Genomic DNA, 19440 nt, shown 5'->3' on the forward strand with positions numbered 1-19440 from the left:
GGTAACAAGTTATGAGTAACAAAGGATACAACTGAATACACACAGAGATGCAAGAGGAATATTAAAATCAGAAAAGTCCATTTTATAGTAGTTGAAATGTACATTCAATAGAACTAGGTCAAGAGTTGCATATCTGTTTTCATCTGAAACTACTCTAAAGAACAGAAAAGATGTTTTAATATGAAAGCAGCTGAGGTTTAGCACGATCCTGGGAAACATGCCACCTATGAATACCATGCACACATGTGGGTTTTGTTATTCTTTGGCTTGAACACAAGCCATCACTGTACTTGGCCTGGAGATATAGCCTCTTAAAAGCCCATTTATTGGAAAAGGGTAGAAAAAAGCTATCTGTTAGGCAAGTCTCAAAGTAAAAAATAGGTTTAAAAAGAGGTACAAATGACAGTATGAATCCTACACATTAATTAGGTAACCTACTCTGCCTCATGAATGAGCAATGGCTGGCAGGGCGATGGTAGGGAACTAATTAATGATGGGAAGAACGCCACCTCAAAATGAGGACCAGCTTTACAAGGAGGCACAAGTGGTGCTGGAAGCACATTCTGCTTCTCAAATTATGGTTTATAATTTGTTCCACATACTGTTCATAGTGAAAATACTATCCAGTGGAGCATTTACTAACAAAAATGACAGAAACTGACCACACAGACCTACCCCAGACATTTACATCAAAACTTCTGATGACGTAGTGTTAAGTAAACTGCACAGATTAATATGAAGAAGCAAAAAGTAAGTAACAAATTAAGATAGAAGCCATCCCAAATTATTTTTAAAGAACTAGCAGGGTGTGAAACTAAATAAAGACAGGCAAAACAAACAAACAAAAAGCACTGTGTACGTTCTAATTCAAACATCATAAGCAAATACCAAGAGGTTAGTCCACAAATCCAGGATCATTTTCCGGATGGTTACAGAGACCACATATTCTGATGAAAAAGAGTGAGTTGAGGGGTGCCTATGTGGCTCAGTCTGTTAAGCGTCTGACTCTTGATTTCTGCTCAGGTCATGGATCTCATGGTTCACGAGGTTGAGCCCTGAGTTGGGCTCTGCGTGGACAGTGTGGAGCCTGCTTGGGATTCTCTCTCTCTCTCTCTCTCTCTCTCTCTCTTCCTCTCTGCCCATCTCCCACACTTGCTCCCTCAAAATAAATACACTTAAAAAAAAAAAAAAAGAAAGAAAAAGAATGAGTTGGATGATCTTCAACTCTACAACTTTTTTGGTTTTCTTTTTGGTAAGGAATGCCTTACTAAAGAATAGAAATTGGGGCGCCTGGGTGGCTTGGTCGGTTAAGCGTCCGACTTCGGCTCAGGTCATGATCTCACGGTCTGTGAGTTCGAGCCCCGCGTTGGGCTCTGTGCTGACAGCTCAGACCCTGGAGCCTGTTTCAGATTCTGTGTCTCCCTCTTTCTCTGCTCCTCCCCTGTTCATGCTCTGTCTCTCTCTGTCTCAAAAATAAAATAAAAAAAGTTAAAAAAAAATTTTTTTTTAAAAAAAGAATAGAAATTATATCCCATTTAGCTACACATAAAAAAAAATTATGTTTAGTGAAAAAAAACCATGAAATTAAATCAAACTTAACAAACCTGAAAAATCTGATCATTACACCTGTTTGGGAGCCTCATTGCTCTCCTTCACAAATGTCTTTGCATCCAAGTCCGACTAGTTTATACAGAACAAAATGAGGCCCTTTTATTCTTTTGCCTTCTTCTCTTTCTTTTATTAAAAATTTTTTTTTTAATGTTTATTATTTGAGAGAGAGAGAGAGAGAGAGACAGAGCATGAGCGGGAGGGAGATACAGAATCTGAAATAGGCTCCAGGCTCTGAGCTGTCAGCAAAGAGCCCTACACAGGTCTCAAACTTGGGAACGGTTAGATCATCACCTGAGCCGAAGTCAGATGCTCAACCAACCAAGCCACCCAAGCATTCCCTTCTTCTCTACTTTCAACCCTTTGTTTACTGAGCTCTGAATGACTAACATAATATTAACATTAACAAGTCAGAGTCCCTGACAAACTTCACATTTTCTGGTTTAAATCTCAAGAAAATAAATCATAATATTAACAGGACTTCTATGAGTTAAATTCCTTACTGAAACCCACTGAAAAGTATAGTCATTAAATAAACCAAATGACCAATTTTTTCTCACAACATAGTACCCATTTAGCTTAGCTTATGCAAGTATATAAGCTAATTTCAGTATAATCAAAAGGAGAGTATATATTTACATGTATTTAAAGTGTTTAGAATTTTGTTGGCACCAAGTGCTTCACAAATGTTTATCGTTAGTAGTTACTAACATTTTTTTTATTAAAAAAATTTTTTTTCCAATGTTTATTTATTTTTGGGACAGAGAGAGACAGAGCATGAACAGGGGAGGGGCAGAGAGAGAGGGAGACACAGAATCGGAAACAGGCTCCAGGCTCTGAGCCATCAGCCCAGAGCCCGACGCGGGGCTCGAACTCACAGACCGCGAGATAGTGACCTGGCTGAAGTCGGACGCTTAACCGACTGCGCCACCCAGGCGCCCCGAGTAGTTACTAACATTTTAAGAAGTTAACATGAAGTCTGATTTTTTGAAAGCTAGACCACATTTCATACCATAGTTTCAATTAAGACAGTAAGAAACCATCGACCATTTAAACTTTTAAGCTTTTATTTTTTAAAATATTTCCTACAAAGGATAAAACTTGAGTCAAATATTATCAGCTGAACCTCACATACTAGTTCTACAAAGTGCTAGTCCCAAAACTCGGCAGAAACAAGAACTCATTTTATGGTATTTACATAAAAAAACAGATTTTTGAGGCCCACTGAGTGTTCCACTAGGAAAGGCAGAAACTCTTCTATAATCCTTCGGAAACCATGAACTGAGTCTATCTCTCTGAGCAGTCCTGAGTTTCTCCCACTGGGGAATGCTCACCTCTAGATACACTGGTGTGCATTTCCAGAAAAGCAATTCTACATAAGAGTTTTAGGAAATGCAAAACTAAGTATAGGCTGTCCTGTCTTTTCACAGTAGGATGAGACTAAATCTGCCTGGACACCTTTTTGAGGAAGATGTGGTGGCAGCTGCAGCACAGCTGGGGTCCACCTGTTCCTGTCTTACCGCTGTTCGCTCTCACCCAGGAACAAGTAGTCCGAAAGTTGTGCACTGCAGCCATGGCTTACAGACACTGGAAAGACTCCCAAAAAACCTGAGGTGGGAATTAATCGAATATGAATTACCCTAATCAGCCACAATGTATATTCCCTGGAGAAGCTTCATGCTGACTAGATCTGAGGCACAAAGGAAAAGAATATCAAACAACCAGTTTTGGGGCGCCTGGGTGGCGCAGTCGGTTAAGCGTCCGACTTCAGCCAGGTCACGATCTCGCGGTCCGTGAGTTCGAGCCCCGCGTCAGGCTCTGGGCTGATGGCTCAGAGCCTGGAGCCTGTTTCCGATTCTGTGTCTCCCTCTCTCTCTGCCCCTCCCCCGTTCATGCTCTGTCTCTCTCTGTCCCAAAAAATAAATAAACGTCAAACAACCAGTTTAGAGGCCTACCAGGACTCTGAGACTCACTACAAGAAAAACTCCTTGGGCTGAAGGTACTAAGATTCCTAAGGTTTTCCAAAGTCATTTCCAGACGAGGATCCATAAGCCACTAACTGACTTGCACAGTCCTTCAGAGATTATTTAGCCCTTCAGATACTATTAAATATCAAGTGGTCAAAGTCACTATTGTAGATACTGACACCAATGATTTCAATAAATTATCAGTTGTTGGGGCGCCTGAGTGGCTTAGTCATTAAGCATCTGACAGTGGCTCAGGTCATGATCTCAAGTCCCACATTAGGTGAGGTCAAGCCCTGCTTTGGGTGAGCCCCGCTTCTCTCTCTCACTCTCCATACCACCCCCCCCCAATGTGGGATTCTCTGTCTCCTTCTCTCTGCCTCTTGCTCACTTGCCCTTTCACTCTCTCTCTCAAAAATAAAAATAAAACATAAAAAATAAAGAAATAAATTATCAGATGTTAAAAAAAAATGTGCACTGCAATCACAATAATCTATGATAAAAATTATGATTGTTCCATGATCTTTAACAACTTTTGTCAAAACATTAAAAACTCCGTTGGTTACAAATGTAAAAGGAAATGAAAAAGAGAGTAAAAGTACTATTTATTTAATATACTATTTTAAAACATCAGAAACAATGAGAATTAAAATCTTTTATTTATTTGTAAAAACTTACCAAGGACAGTTTGAACTGTTTCCTCCTTCTTATAGTATAATTACAATCTACAACAACCATTTTTTCCACACCTTAGTGAATTGTCATATTCCTTCCTTCTAAGGTTGCAATGCTTTCCACCATTTCATCCTTTGTGCTTTCAAAGCTGTGAAGTATCTCAGAATTCTTTCAGTGTGAAGTTTTCTGCTGGTGTCACTTCCTCGGGAACAACTTCGTTCTTCTCATCACAACCATTTCCTTCATTCACGTTGAGAGGTTCATCTTCCCCAAGTTCCTCTGACTGCCCATCTGGAGGGTCTCAAATGGCAGCAGGGTCTACCTTTCCACAAGCAGATGTTTCCTTTATGACTCCATCTATGTTTCATTCAAATTGTATTTCCAGTATTATCACTTTGTGTTCATTATTGCACTTTCACCTTTTTTGGCCAATTCCCTCTCTCAATTTTCCATTTTTGTAAAATATTATCTGGATTTACGACCAGGTTACAAGGGGGCAACTCAACCATCCGCTTGGCAGTCTGTGTGTAAAGTGAATTAGAGATGTGTGGTGACCAATCTCTGACAGACTCTGAAAGAAGTGATGTGAATGGTAATGAATCATGACATATGCCTGTTATTTCAGTAGTGATTTGTGAATTGAAAGGCAGGTAGCTACTAGTTTATGTAAGTATTCATAGTTCAAATCCTGTGGTAATTGGAATTTGAACCATGTTGTTAGGGGGACTGAGGTAATTTAACTAAACCAAAGTAACTATAAGTCATGCATATAGGAAGTGTGTAAAGTGAGGTCTGTTCATAACTTAACTCATGATTTTAAGACTTTTCTAGTAAGACAAAATAATTTAGAGTACAATAAAAATGTACATGCATGCTTAAAATTAAACATGAGAATTTGTCGAAGTTGTGTTCTTCACCTACAGATTCCCAGGTATACAAGGTATTCTCTGTCATTAGGAGACTTTAGTGGTAAAGTTTGAGAAGCACAGCCTTATGGATAGAATGATTCAATACATGAGAATTCTACACCTCACCAAGTGGGTTTCTAGGGCACTTGGTCTAAGTTGGTGTGAGAAGAGTTGATTAGTATAGATACGTGACTTAGTGAGCACCAAAGAACATACTGTTAATGAGATATACAGATTTCCTGCAGAGCTGAAGCAGATATTTTACACATATATTTATAAACTTCCTAAAACTTGGAGTAGGTAGCTTTGTTCAAGTGGCAATTAGTCTGGGAACTTGTGAAGAAGAAGGAAGGGATTTAAAAGTAGAGAACTTTAAAAATATATATTCAAGGGGCGCCTGGGTGGCGCAGTCGGTTAAGCGTCCGACTTCAGCCAGGTCACGATCTCGCGGTCCGTGAGTTCGAGCCCCGCGTCAGGCTCTGGGCTGATGGCTCGGAGCCTGGAGCCTGTTTCCGATTCTGTGTCTCCCTCTCCTCTCTGCCCCTCCCCCGTTCATGCTCTGTCTCTCTCTGTCCCAAAAATAAATAAACGTTGAAAAAAAAAAAATATATATATATATATTCAATTTCCCCTTATATCCTAAAGTTCCAAATACTTACTTAGGATAAATAAGATTATTTTTCCTATTCCCTTGGAAGATTTAAAACTGTTTATGACAAAAGTATAAGTATAATGAGACTAAACATTTTCAAGATAAAAACTAAATCTAATGTGAGAGGAAAGATAAAAACTCTAAAAGTAAGTTGTGTCTAAGAAAAGGTATACCAAATGATAATTCTTAAGTTTTCCAGAAGTCATGGCAAGAACAGAAACAAGAGTAGTTATATGATCCTTGTCAAATAATGAGTTCATTAGGAGAAACTTTTCCTAGTCTTGAACACAAAGAAATAATTCTCTACAGCCCATGCATGAAAGATGGTAAGCAATTTAATAAAGAATATCCCAATTATGGTTCTTATTAAACAATGAAGCAACATTCTACACATGACTTTCTTCTATTACTATGAACCCTTGGTGAAAAGCCAGTTTTAAAATTAAAATCTAGTTCAGTGATGAGAGAATAGATAAAGAACGAATTGACATGGTTCGATTATATATTTTTCTGGGGATCTACCCTATTAACATTATAGGAAGAATTAATATGTTCTCATTACAAAACAAGTTTTAAAGTACTGGAAAGACTCTGAATGGGAAAATACTTTCCCCTGTTAGCTGAGAGATCCACGGTATGTAATGTCAGGAGAAAAAGAAGGAGGGGCACAGAAACAAAAAATTTCTAGCTCCTACTGTACACCACAGCATGTTAAATACTTTTCCTATTTTATAATGTTTAATTGTGATTAAAACCCTGAGAGGCAGGTATCACATAATACTATTTTTACATATCAAAAAAAATTGAAGGTCACCAAATTACAAAGTTTGGAAAATCTAGGTTTACTCAATCCCATTTACAGGCAATATGCCAGATGTGTTACCAGTTAATAGTAAACATGAAAATGGGAGACCCTGACTTATATTCTTGCTCTAATTGAGAACTAACTTCCGTCTACTTAGGATTTTTGCTTCAAAATGACCCTGCTAAACATTACTTGAAGCCTTCTCAGAATTCCCAGGCACAGTGAACTCTTCTTCCTTTTTATTTCAGTAACAATTATATAGGCCTCTAATAGAGCTTCACCATGGTTTTCATTTACATGGTTAGAAGCCATCAAACTGAGTTCAAAATCTGCAGACAAGGCCACAAGTAACTCCTTAACTTCTGCTTACTTTGGGTTCAGTTCGCTCTTCTCCACTATCTTAAGGTAGAGGTTAGGTTATTGATTTGAGATCTTTCTTCTTGTTTAATGTAGATATTTATAGCTATAAATTTCCCTTTAAGCACTGCTTTGGCTGCATCCCATTAGTTTTGCTATGTTGTACCTTCATTTTCAGTAATCTCAAAGTATTTTCCAATTTTCCTTGTGATTTCTTCTTTGACTCATTGCTTACTTAGGAAGCTGTTATTTAATTTCCATGTATTTAGTCAATTTTCGAAATTTCTTTCTGTTAGTGATTTTTAAATTCACTTCAATGTGGTCAAAGAACTTACTTGGTATGATTTCAATCCTTTTAAATTTATTGAGATTTATTCAATTTCCTAGCATATAATCTATGTTGTATGTTCCATGAACATTTGAAACGAATGTGCATTGAGTTGTTGCTTGACAGAAGACCTTTATAAACGCTAATTACATCAAGTAGGTTAATACTGTTTTGGCTTTTTATATCCTTATTTATTTTCTATTCTATCAATTATTAAGGGAGGGGTAATGAAATCTCCAATTATAATTGCGGATTTGTCTACTTCTCTTTCTGTTTTGACAGTTGCTCCATTTATTTGGAGGCTCTGTCACTGGGTGCATACATATTTATGATTACTGTGTTTTCTTGATGAACTGATCCCTAAAGATCATTATGTAATGTTGCTCTTTATCTCCAGCAACACTCCTTGTTCTGAAGTTGACTTTGTCTGATATTAAAACAGTTACCCTGCCTTTTTTATGTCTAGTGTCTGCATGGCATATCTTTATATTTAAACTAAGTTTCTTCCAGACAACACATACAGTTGACCATGGAACAGGGGTTTGAACTACATACGTCCACTTATATGTAGATTTTTTCCAACAGTTTCAGTTCAGTAATAAAAATGTATTTTCTCTTCCTTATGATTTTCTTAGTAACATTTTCCTTTCTCTAGCTTACTTTATTATAAAAATACAGTATAAAATACATAACACATAAAAATATGTGTTTATCAACTATGTTATCAATGAAGTTTCTGGTCAACAGTAGGCTATTAGCAATTAAGCTCTGGGGAAAAGTTATATACAAGTTTATGACTATGGCGGTGGAGGGTGTAGCTGTCAGCACTCTTTATTTAACCCCTGTTCAAGGTCAACTGTAGTTAGGTCTTGTATTTTAATCAGTTTGGTGTAATATATATACATACACACACACACACACACACATATATATTATACACACACACACACACACACACACACGTATGTATATTTAAGTTTTTACTTATTTTGAGAGACCGAGAGAGAAAGGCAGAGACAGAGTCCCAAGCAGAGTCTGCACTGTCGGCACAGAGCCCAATGTGGAGCTCGAACTCATGAACCATGAGATCGTGACCTGACCTGAAATCAAAGGTTAGATGCTTAAGTGACTGAGCCACCTAGGCATCCCCAGTCTGTTATCCATTAATTGCAGCATTTACACCATTTATATTTAAAGTTATTGCCAACATGGCTGGGTTTAAATCTATTATCTTGCTATTTGTTTTCCATTTGTCCCACCTATTCTTTGTTTCATTTCTTCCATGATCTTTTAGATAAAAAAGACTTTATCACCACTGTTGGCTATTAGCTATGCCTCTTTATTTTTTTAGTAATTACTCTACAGCAGGAGTTGACAAACTATGGTCCATGATGAAATCTGGCCCACTGTTTGTTTTTGTAAATAAAGTTTTCTTGAAACACAACCGCCATCCATTTGCTTAAATATTGTTTGTGGTTACTTTCATCACATAGCAGCAGGGTTAGGTAGTTGTAACAAAGACTGTATGGCCCACAGGCCTAACATATTTACCATCAAAACATTTACAGAAAAAGTTTGTTCAGACCACTGCTCTATGGTTTAAATTTAAGAATTAAGATCCAAAAACAAAATGTAATTCCTCTGACAATTACTCACATTATTTTCTTGATTCTTGTTGTTCTTCAAGAGTGTGATAATACAATTATGAATAAAGAAAGCAAGGGTAAGCACTCCAGTCAGCTGTGGAAACTGAAATCTTATCTCTAGGAGAAAAAGAGAGTGAAAAAACCCCACATTAAAACTGACAAGTAGAAAATGAATGTTAGTGGCCAAAAGTTGATTATGAAAAATTAGTTGTCCTTCCTTTATCCAGGGAATAATAACATTAAAATGCCTTTACAAAGTTCCTCAAGACTAGCATTATACTTGAGCAAAGTACTTGAAAACAAAACAAAACAAAAAAAGGAATCAAGAGAAGACTACTCTGTGAGGGTACTTTATATCAGATATTCCTGTTTGGTCACACAACTAATGTGTGGTGAAGCAGGATTCAATTTTAGGTCTAACTCTAAAGGTCTTCCTCTTCTAATATTTGAATCTGTCAGAAAAACACTTTTAGAAAATGAATCAGAAAAGGGAGAATTAGTCATCTAAAATTTTTCAAAGGCTAGTCTAAAAAAGCATTGCTTAAAAATACTAGAAATAATTTAAATGTCTACAGAGGGGAATGGTTAAACTATGATACAGTTGCTCAATGGTATACAGTATGTATGAATTATGCTCTAGATAATTATTTAACACCAAGGCAAATGTACATGATTTAAGTAGCATGCATAGTATGATTTTACATTTATTTAAAATATTTTGTGTGTTGGGGCGCCTGGGTGGCGCAGTCGGTTAAGCGTCCGACTTCAGCCAGGTCACGATCTCGCGGTCCGTGAGTTCGAGCCCCACGTCAGGCTCTGGGCTGATGGCTCGGAGCCTGGAGCCTGTTTCTGATTCTGTGTCTCCCTCTCTCTCTGCCCCTCCCCCGTTCATGCTCTGTCTCTCTCTGTCCCAAAAATAAATAAACGTTGAAAAAAAATTTTTTTAAAAATATTTTGTGTGCATATATGTGTGTGTGTGTATATATATATATATATATATATATATATATATATATATATATGCATAGAACAAAAATGGAGAGATAATCACAAAAATTTAAATAGTGGTTACTTCTGACTAATGGGATTTATTTTATTTTTTAAATATTTATTTACTTTGAGAGAGAGAGAGAGAGAGAGAGAGAGAGAGCGCCCAAGTGGCAGAGGGACATAAAGAGAGGGAGAGAGAGAATCCCAAGCAGGCTCCATGCTGTCAGCACATGGCCCAACATGGGGCTTGAACTCACAAACCATGAAATCGTGACTTGAGGTGAAATCAAGAGTCAGATGCCCAAACAACTGAGCCACCCCATGACTAGTGGGATTTATTTTAAATTAAACACTTACCCATATTCTCTTAATTTTCTACAATAAGTCCAAAGTTACGATGAAATAAGAATAATAAGACAATATTTCAAAAGCATTGTTATTTTCTGTCTTTGAGGTCTACTAACACAAAAATGAAAAAAAATGCTGTAATGGGGAATAAGGCCTTGATTTACATGAAAACAGTGCTAGATCTGGACAGAGTAGATGACAAAGTAGAGAACAAGTCATCTTGGGGAGATTCCTTGTGTAAAAAGTAGAAACAAGAAAAGAAAGTCTACTGACTTTTTGCCATAATATTTTAGTAAAGAAAATAAGAATTAAGCACTAGCTTCTAAAAGAAATCAAGATGTAAGATATTAAAAATTATACACTTTAGTTTTCTGTTAAGTTTTTGTTGGTCTGTTATCTTTTATCTGAATTTTTATTTGTGGAAACAATTTCAAGTATATTTTTCTTAAGAAAATTCTCCCCTTTACTGCCTGTAATCTTTAAAATTTTTTACATGTAACCAATAAAATAAAATGTGGAGGTAACTCCAACTTCTGCTTTAAAAAAATCAGCTTTTTAAAAAAGTTTTTTAGATTTTTAAGTAGTCTACACTCAACGTGGAGCTCGAACTTACAACATGGAGATCAAGAGTTGCACACCCTATTGACTTAACCAGCCAGGCACCCTCCCCCAAAATCAACTCTTAATAAATTGTGCATTCAAGGATAACCTCATCACTTCAGATCAACAGTCAGCATTATATATATGTAATAGTAACAGAGGTACCATTTTTAGAAAGATGATAAAATATTATTCACATGACCATATTCTTTGCAGAGAAACAATAGAAAAACTCTTCGGTAAAAATTCAAAGTCATCAAATCACAAAGGAAGAGAGCAAAAGAGAAAGAAACAAAGAAATTACAAAACAACCAGAAATCGATTAATAAAATGGCAGTATTAAGTCTACACCTATCAATAATTATTTTAAATGTAAATGGACTAAATTCTCCAACCAAAAGACACAGAGTGGCTGAATGGATAAAATAAGACCCAACCAGATGCTGCCTCCAAGAGACTCACTTCAGCACTAAGCATACAAATAGAATGAAAGTGATGGGATGGAAAAAGATATTCCATGCAAATGTAAACCAAAAGAAAGCAGGGCTATATGTATATCTGACAAAATAGACTTTAAATCTAAGACTGTAATAAGAAACAAAGAAGGTCATTATATAATAATAAAGGGATCAGCTCATCAAGAAGGTATAACATTTGCAAATATTTATGCTCCCAACATAAAAACACCTAAATGTATAAAGGAAATATGAACAGATCTGATGGGAGAAATAGATAATAATACAATAAAAGTGTAAGATTTCAATACTACACTTTCAACATTGAATAGATAATCCAGAGAGAAAATCAAAAAGGAAATATTGGATTTAAATGACACATTACACCAGATGTACTTAACAGACATTTCCAGAACATTCCATCCAATAAAAGAATACACATTCTTCTCAAGTGCACATGGAACATCTCCAGGATACATCACATGTTAGCCTATAAAACATATCTCAAATTTAAGAGGCTTGAAATCATACCAAGCATCTTTTCCAATGATGGTATGAAACTAGAAATCAATTACAGGAAAAAAAAAATGGATAGTTCACAAATGGGGAGATTAAATAACATGTTACTGAACAACCAATGAGCCAAAGAAGGAATCAAAAGAGATATCAATATCTTGAGACAAATGAAAATGGAAACACAATATATCAAAACTTAAAAGATGAAGCAAAAACAGTTCTAAGAGGGAAAATTATAGTAATAAACATCTACATTAGAAAACAAGAGCTCAAATAAACAACCCAACTTTATACCTCAAGTAATAGTAAGAAAAAAGAACAAATTAACCTCAAGTAGTAGAAGAAAGTAAAAATAACAAGAGGGTAGAAATGAGAGGAGAGCAGAAATAAATGAAATGGACACTAAATAGACAACAGAAAAGATCAATAAAATTAAGAGCTTTTTTTTTTTTTTTAAAGATAAACAAAACAGACAAACCTTTAGCTGTATTAAACAAGAAAAAAGAGAGAGGACTTAAATTATAAATAGGGCACCTGGGGGGGCTCAGTCAGTTGACTGTCTGACTTTTGATTTTGGCTCAGGTCATGATCTCGGGGTCATGGGATTGAGCCCTAAATTGGGTGTGGAGCCCACTTGGGATTCTCTCTCTTTCTCTCCCTTTGCCCCTCTCTCCCATTCATGTGCTCTCTCTCTCTCCAAAAATAAAATTTAAAAATTAAAAAAAAATAAATGAAAGAGAAGACTTCACAAGTGATACTACAGTAATAAAAATCTATAAGAGACTACTGTAAACAAATACACACCAACAAATTAGACAATTTAGAAGAAATTAATACATTATTAGAAACATACAAACTACCAAGACTGAATCATAAATAGAAAATATGAACACACCAGTTTCTACTGAGGAGATTGAATCAGTAATAAAAAATCTCTCAATAAAGACAAGTAAGTCTAGGCAGGACCAGATGTCTTCACTGGTGATTTCTACCAAATATTTGAAGAAGAATTAATACTAATCTTTTTTTTTTTTTCAACGTTTTTTATTTATTTTTTTGGGACAGAGAGAGACAGAGCATGAACGGGGGAGGGGCAGAGAGAGAAGGAGACACAGAATCGGAAACAGGCTCCAGGCTCTGAGCCATAAGCCCAGAGCCCGACGCGGGGCTCGAACTCACGGACCGCGAGATCGTGACCTGGCTGAAGTCGGACGCTTAACCGACTGCGCCACCCAGGCGCCCCAATACTAATCCTTTTTAAACTCTTCCAAAAAATAAAAGAGGAGGGAACACTTGTAAACTCACTTTATGAGGGCAATATTACCCTGATATCAAATCCAGACAAGGACACTACAAGAAAATTACAGGCCAGTATCCGTGATGAACACAGATGCAAAAATCCTCAACAAAACATTAGCAAACTGTTTTCAATAATACATTAAAAGAATAATATAGCACGATTAAGTGGGATTTATTTGAGGGATGCAAGGAGAGTTCAACATCTACAAATCAATCAGTTAATACCCCACATTAATAAAACGAGGGATAAAAAATCATATGGTCATCTCAATGGATGCAGAAGAAGCGTTTTACAAATTTCAACATCCATTTATGATACACACTCTCAACAAACTGGGTATGGAGGGAATGTACATCAATGTAATAAAGGGCATGACCAACATCATACTCAACAATGAAAAGCTGAAATCTTCCTCACCAAGATTAGGAACAAGACAAGGATGCTCACTCTCACCATTCTTATTCAGCATAGTACTAGAAATCCTAGCCACAGCAATTAAACAAGAAAAAGAAATAAAAGGCACCCAAATCAGGAAGGAAGAAGTAAAAGTGTCCCTATTTGCAGATGACAGTATATTGCCTATAGAATACTCTAAAGACTCCACCAAAGAACTGTTAGAACTAAGAAATAAATTCAGTAAAATTTCAGGATACAAAATCAACACACAAAAACCTGTTGCATTTCTTTTTTTCTTAAGCTTATATTTCTTTATTTTTAAGAAAGACAGTGCGAGTGGGGGAGGGGCAGAGAGAGAGGGATACAGAGAATCCTAAGCAGGTTTTGCACTGTTAGTGCAATGCAGAGCCCGATGTGGGGCTCAAACTCATGAATCACGAGATCATGCCTTGAGTTGAAGTCACACTCTGAGCCACTCTATAGAAGTATAGATTGTACTTCTATACACTAACAATGAACCATTAGAAAGAGAAATTAAGAAAACAATCACATTTACAATAGCATCAAAAAGAATAAAGTACTTAAGAATAAATTTAACCAAAGAGGTGAAAGGCCTATAAGGTAAAACTGAGAGTAATGAAAGAAATTGAAGAAGACACAAATGGAAATAAATGGAAAGATATGCCATCTCCATGTATTTGAAGAATTATTATTGTTAAAATACGCATGCCACCTAAAGCAATTCAGTGTAATCCCTATTAAAATTCCAATGGCATTATTCACAGAAATAGAACAAACAATCCTAAAATGTATATGACACCACAAAAGACCCCCAAGCCAAAGCAGTCTCGAGGAAAAATAAAGCTGAAGGCATCACAATCTCAGATTCAAACTACAGGACAAAGGTATAGTAATCAAAACTGTATGGTACTGGCAAAAAAGAGACAAAGAGATCAATGGAACAGAAAAGAGTCCCCAGAAGTATATCCACACATTTATGGTCAATTTATTTATGTCAAAGGAGCCAACAATATACAAACTAGATCACTCATCACCCAGCTGTGAATTATCACCTCAGCAGTACTTTAGCTATATCCCCAGGTTCTGACAGTGTTTTCATTAACACTGCTTTTCTACATATTGTTGATTCAGAGAGAGGGAATAAATGAGGCTATAGCACCTCTGACCTCAGCTTTAATTATTATTATTATTATTATTATTATTAATAGTAGTAGTAGTAGTAATTTGACTGGAGCAGCTCCATTATGAATCCTATGTTTAGGCAGGGAATTATATGACTACTTTTCCTCTACCTTACTGACCTCCTGGAGACATAGAGGACTATCTCCTACTTCAGCCAACCTTAAATAAAACAGAAAGATGGTTTGAGCCACTAAAGTTATTTTTAAGTTAAATAGAAAGCTCTTCATAATTGGGCTTTGCCTCTTTATCCTTATCTCCAGTCACTTCCCCAACAAGTATTCTTTCACTGCAGCCTCCCAAATTCTTGTAATTTCCTAAATGGGTCATGTTATCTCAGGCCTTAGCTATTGCTTAAACATGTTGTTCTGTTGATGTGGAGTACACCCCGTCCTCCAATTCTTCATTTAAAGAACTCCTTGGCCCTTAAAACATTCTCTCTTTAGAACCCATATCTAATTTCTAATTCTTTATTATTATTATTATTAGAGAGAGAGAGCAAGTGGGGGAGAGGGGCAGAGGGAGAAAGAGAGAGCAAAGCATGACTCGGAGCTTGATCCCACGACCCTGGATCATGGCCTAGGCCAAACTCAAAAATCAGATGTTCAACTGACTGAGCCACCCTCAGGTGCCCCTGATTTCTAATTCTTACTTACATGAAATTTCTCTATATTATTACATCTCTTTTATATATCTCTGCATTATGATCATTAATTCACAAACTGGTCTTACTGCTCAACTGTAAGCTCCTGGAGGGCGGTGAGCCATGTCTTTTTTGACAATGTATGACTCATAATCAGAGGTATTAATTTCTATTCAGAATAAAGGACTTCAGCTGTTATCAGTGGTCAAAATCTGATTTTAAATTGTTCTTCAAACTGATTTTGCTTTTTGCTAAGATCTATTAGTTTTCAATAAGCTCTCTTCAGTATAGCTAATCTTTCCTGTCTTTCAAAGCAGTCAACCCCTATTACCATTAAATGCTTCCTGAAGCAACTTGTTAGTTGATCCTTTTCTAACTATGTCACGTGATACCAGTGTTGTTTGTCAAATTAGAATAAATATCCAGCTTTTTCCAATTAGCCAACAAAAACTCTTTTTTTTTTTTTTTTTAATTTTTTTTACATTGATTTATTTTTGAGAAACAGCGTGAGACAAAGCATGAGCGGGGGAGGGGCAGAGAGAGAAGGAGACACAGAATCTGAAGCAGGCTCCAGGCTCTGAGCAAGCGGTCAGCACAGAGCCTGATGCGGGGCTCGAACCCACGAACTGTGAGATCATGACCTGAGCCGAAGTCGGACGCTCAACCGACTGAGCCACCCAGGCGCCCCCAACAAAAACTCTTTTTGAGCATCTTTCCTAAAAACCTGAGGGGCACCTGGGTGGCTCAGTCGGTTAAGTGTCCAACTATGTACCAGGTCATGATCTTGCATTCTGTGAGTTTAAACTGGTGTCAGGCTCTGTGCTGACAGCTCAGAGCCTGGATCCTGCTTCAGATTCTGTGTTTCCCTCTCTCTGCCCCTCCCCCGCTCATCCTGTCTGTCTCTCTCTAAAATAAACATTTGAAAAAAACCCTGAAATTCTTTTCAACAGTTTTACTGATATATAATTCATATGCACTTCACCCATTTTAGTGTACAACCATTTTGGAAAGCCATTTGGTAATATCTACCAAAGCAGAGTATACGCATACCCTCTAACCTCACAATTCCACTCGTAGGTTAATACTCAAGAGAAAGCTGGCATATTTTCATCAAAGATATGTAGGAGAATAGAGTACTGCAATAAACATAATACTAAACAACTGGAGACAAATGTCCCTTAACAGTAAAAGATAAAACAAATGGTGCATATAGTTATATAGTAAGATACCAGTGAGAATGAATGAACTACAGACATAATATGGATCAGTATCACAGTATAATGTTGATTGGAAGAAGCCAGACACAAAAGAATGTATGTTCTATATTCCTTTTACGTGATGTTAAAAAAACAACAGACAACCCCCTTTAGGGCTAGAAGTTAGAACAGTGGTTATCACTGTAGGGAGACAGTGGCTGGTAGGCATACTGAATGGGACTTCTGGAGTGCTAGTTTTTTATCTGGTGCTAGGTATCTAGTATGTTCTTTGTGATGTATACTTATGAGTTGTGCACTTTTATATGTGTATGTTATGCTTCAATAAAAAGTTCAAAAGCAAAAACAAAAAAATGGTAAGGCCTACACATTAAAAATACGAAAAGAAAAATTCCATTATGTTTGGAGACATTATTAAGCATCAATGAATGCACAGTAGAATGCAGTCTGCCTCTAATAACATTAATAACAAAACTATTTAAATCATATGTAGTTAGAAAATTATTTTTTTCTGGTTGCATATGAACACAATGCTGCTATCAAATGGACAATCACCCCATAATCCTTGAATATCAGTGTCTGAAATCTTTGTGAAATCAGTTCCAAACCATTTAATAGGTTTTCATTGTTAAAATGTATTCTTAACAGCAGTCTTAAATGTGTGCTAATTGTTAAAAGTTAAATAGTATTCCAGGGCTCCCAACAAAAAAACAGTATTCTCTTGCTTCATACCTCCCATCCTAAATCTTGTTTCCTAGAGGTAACTAATTATAACTTATTGTTAATATGCTTATATTCCTTTTCCCTTATTTTTAAAATTTTAGACATAATCCATTGCTTTTCTACCTGAAGACTTTAGTCCTTTTCTATTACTACCATCACTCACATTTTCCCATCTCTAACCCCTCCATATAATCACAATTCAAATTTTGATTTTACAAAATCAATATTCAGTGTTTTAATTTTCATGGTTATTCTGTACTATTCAGTTATTATTATGTTTTCTTATATAAACATACTTTTGTTGGCCCGTTTTTATGGAGATATGGAGGTTTCTACTTTTTGGTTGCCTGTCTAGTTAACACTAATTTTTCCCCAAACTCTCCAGAAGAATGGTAAAACTTTACCCACTCTATCCATACAACACATCAAACAATCTTTTCCATTTCATTTTCCTTTTGGAAAAATTGTTTCCTGGGGTGCTCTGTCTGCTGCTGTGGTCTGGGCAGGGTGCTCGCTAGGCCTGCTGCACAGCTGTTTCCTAGGATATCCCTTCACTGCCACTCAGAGGAGTTTGCAACTTACTGCTTTTTGGTGGAGCACATTTTGCAGTTTTTTGTGAGAAAGAGTGCATGGAAGGTAAAATTTTGTGAGACTTTACTTTCTGAAAATAGCTTTATTGTACTCTACCACTTCAGTGAGGGTATGGTAGGATTGGAAATTTTAGGTTAAAATAATTTATTCTGAGACCTTCATGACACTTTTCTAGCTTTTGGAGTTACTAAAGTCTGATACTATTCTGAACCCAGACCTTTTTTACAGACCTATCCTTCATCCATAGAAGCTTTCAGGGTCTTCTCTTTATCTGTGGTGTTCTAAAATCTTATGATGATATGCTCTGGTATGGGTTTCATTCACAGTGCTGGGCACTTTGGGTCCTGTACATCTAGAAACTCATGTTTTTCGGTTTGCAGGAAAGTTTAATTATTTCGTTGATAATTTCTTCCCCCTTCATATTCTTTGTTCCTTGGAACTATTTTTCATTATTGGGCTACCTGGATTAATGCTCTAATTTTCTTATCGTTTCTGTTTTTCCTTCCTTCCTTCCTTCTTTCCTTTCCTTCCTTGCTTCCTTCCCTCCTTCTTCTCTCCCTTTTTTCCTCCCATACATCCATGATTTCTAATATAATTTTGGGAAGTTAGCTTTATCTTCCAAATTTTCTTTGCATTCTTAATTTCCATTATATTTTTGGTTTCTTTTTCTTTCTTTTCTTTTTTTTTTTTTGAGAGAGAGAGAGAGAGAGAGAGAGAGAGTGTGTGTGTGTGTGTGTGTGTGTGTGTGTACATGCACATAAGAGTGGGGTAGGGGCAAAGGGAGAAGGAGACAGAATCTTAGGTACACTCTACACTCAGCTCAGAGCCTAACACAAGGCTTAATCTCAGGACCATGAGTTCATGACCTGAGCCAAAATCAAGAGCCTGACACTTAACCGACTGAACCACCCAGGCGCCCCATCTACTATATTTTTGGTTTCTAAGACCAAGGTACCTCCTTTTTTTTCCTTCCTTGGCATCCAAATACTATTTCATGGATATATCACTGTCCTGTGTCACTTTGAGAAGGTAATTTTTTGAAAGTTTTTTCTTTTGTTCCCTCTTATTCTTCTTGTCCCTTCAAGGTCCTCCCTCTTGCCCCAGTTTTGTTTTCATGTAAGAGGCTTTCCACAAATATCTAGTGATCTTTGTCTGTTGTTTAATATTTAAAAGTGAAGCACTAAAAAAATGTATACTTAGTAAACATCTAAATGGTCTGATACAAGCAAGGTACTTGCCATTTCTTTGGGAGAACCCAAATATCCAAGACTCTAGGTCTTTCCTCTTGGGTTTGTCAGTTTCTACAGAGGAGAATCCTTTGTTATTCTATGTTGTCAGCATTCTGGGAGCCAAAGAGTAAAGAGAAGAGAATTGGAGGGGTACAGGGAGGGAGGACCTTCTCACCATTCAGCATATACACTTTCGCTTAGTCCCTGTTTTCAGACTAGAGCCTTTTTTCCACCCTTTGTTGTATTTGGAGAGCCTGAGTTCTGAGCCTGACTATTCAGTCTTCCATTTCTT

At 36.6% G+C, this 19440-nt stretch overlaps 1 protein-coding gene across 8 annotated transcripts in view; it reads right to left on the bottom strand.

Annotated features, from left to right (window-relative positions):
- Positions 1–19440, bottom strand: part of SLC38A9 (solute carrier family 38 member 9) — an 86383-nt gene that overhangs the window by 11424 nt on the left and 55519 nt on the right. For all 8 annotated transcript variants that reach the window (XR_006715932.1, XM_045493476.1, XM_045493435.1 and 5 more), the window contains one exon: positions 8954–9060. Coding sequence is in view for 7 of the 8 variants with exons in the window: in XM_045493476.1 (XP_045349432.1) it covers positions 8954–9060 (107 nt within the window). In the remaining variant the exon portion in view is untranslated. The remainder of the gene's footprint in view (positions 1–8953; positions 9061–19440) is intronic.

The sequence above is a fragment of the Leopardus geoffroyi genome, chromosome A1, assembly GCF_018350155.1.
Source record: "Leopardus geoffroyi isolate Oge1 chromosome A1, O.geoffroyi_Oge1_pat1.0, whole genome shotgun sequence".
In the NCBI taxonomy this organism is placed as follows: Eukaryota; Metazoa; Chordata; class Mammalia; order Carnivora; family Felidae; genus Leopardus; species Leopardus geoffroyi.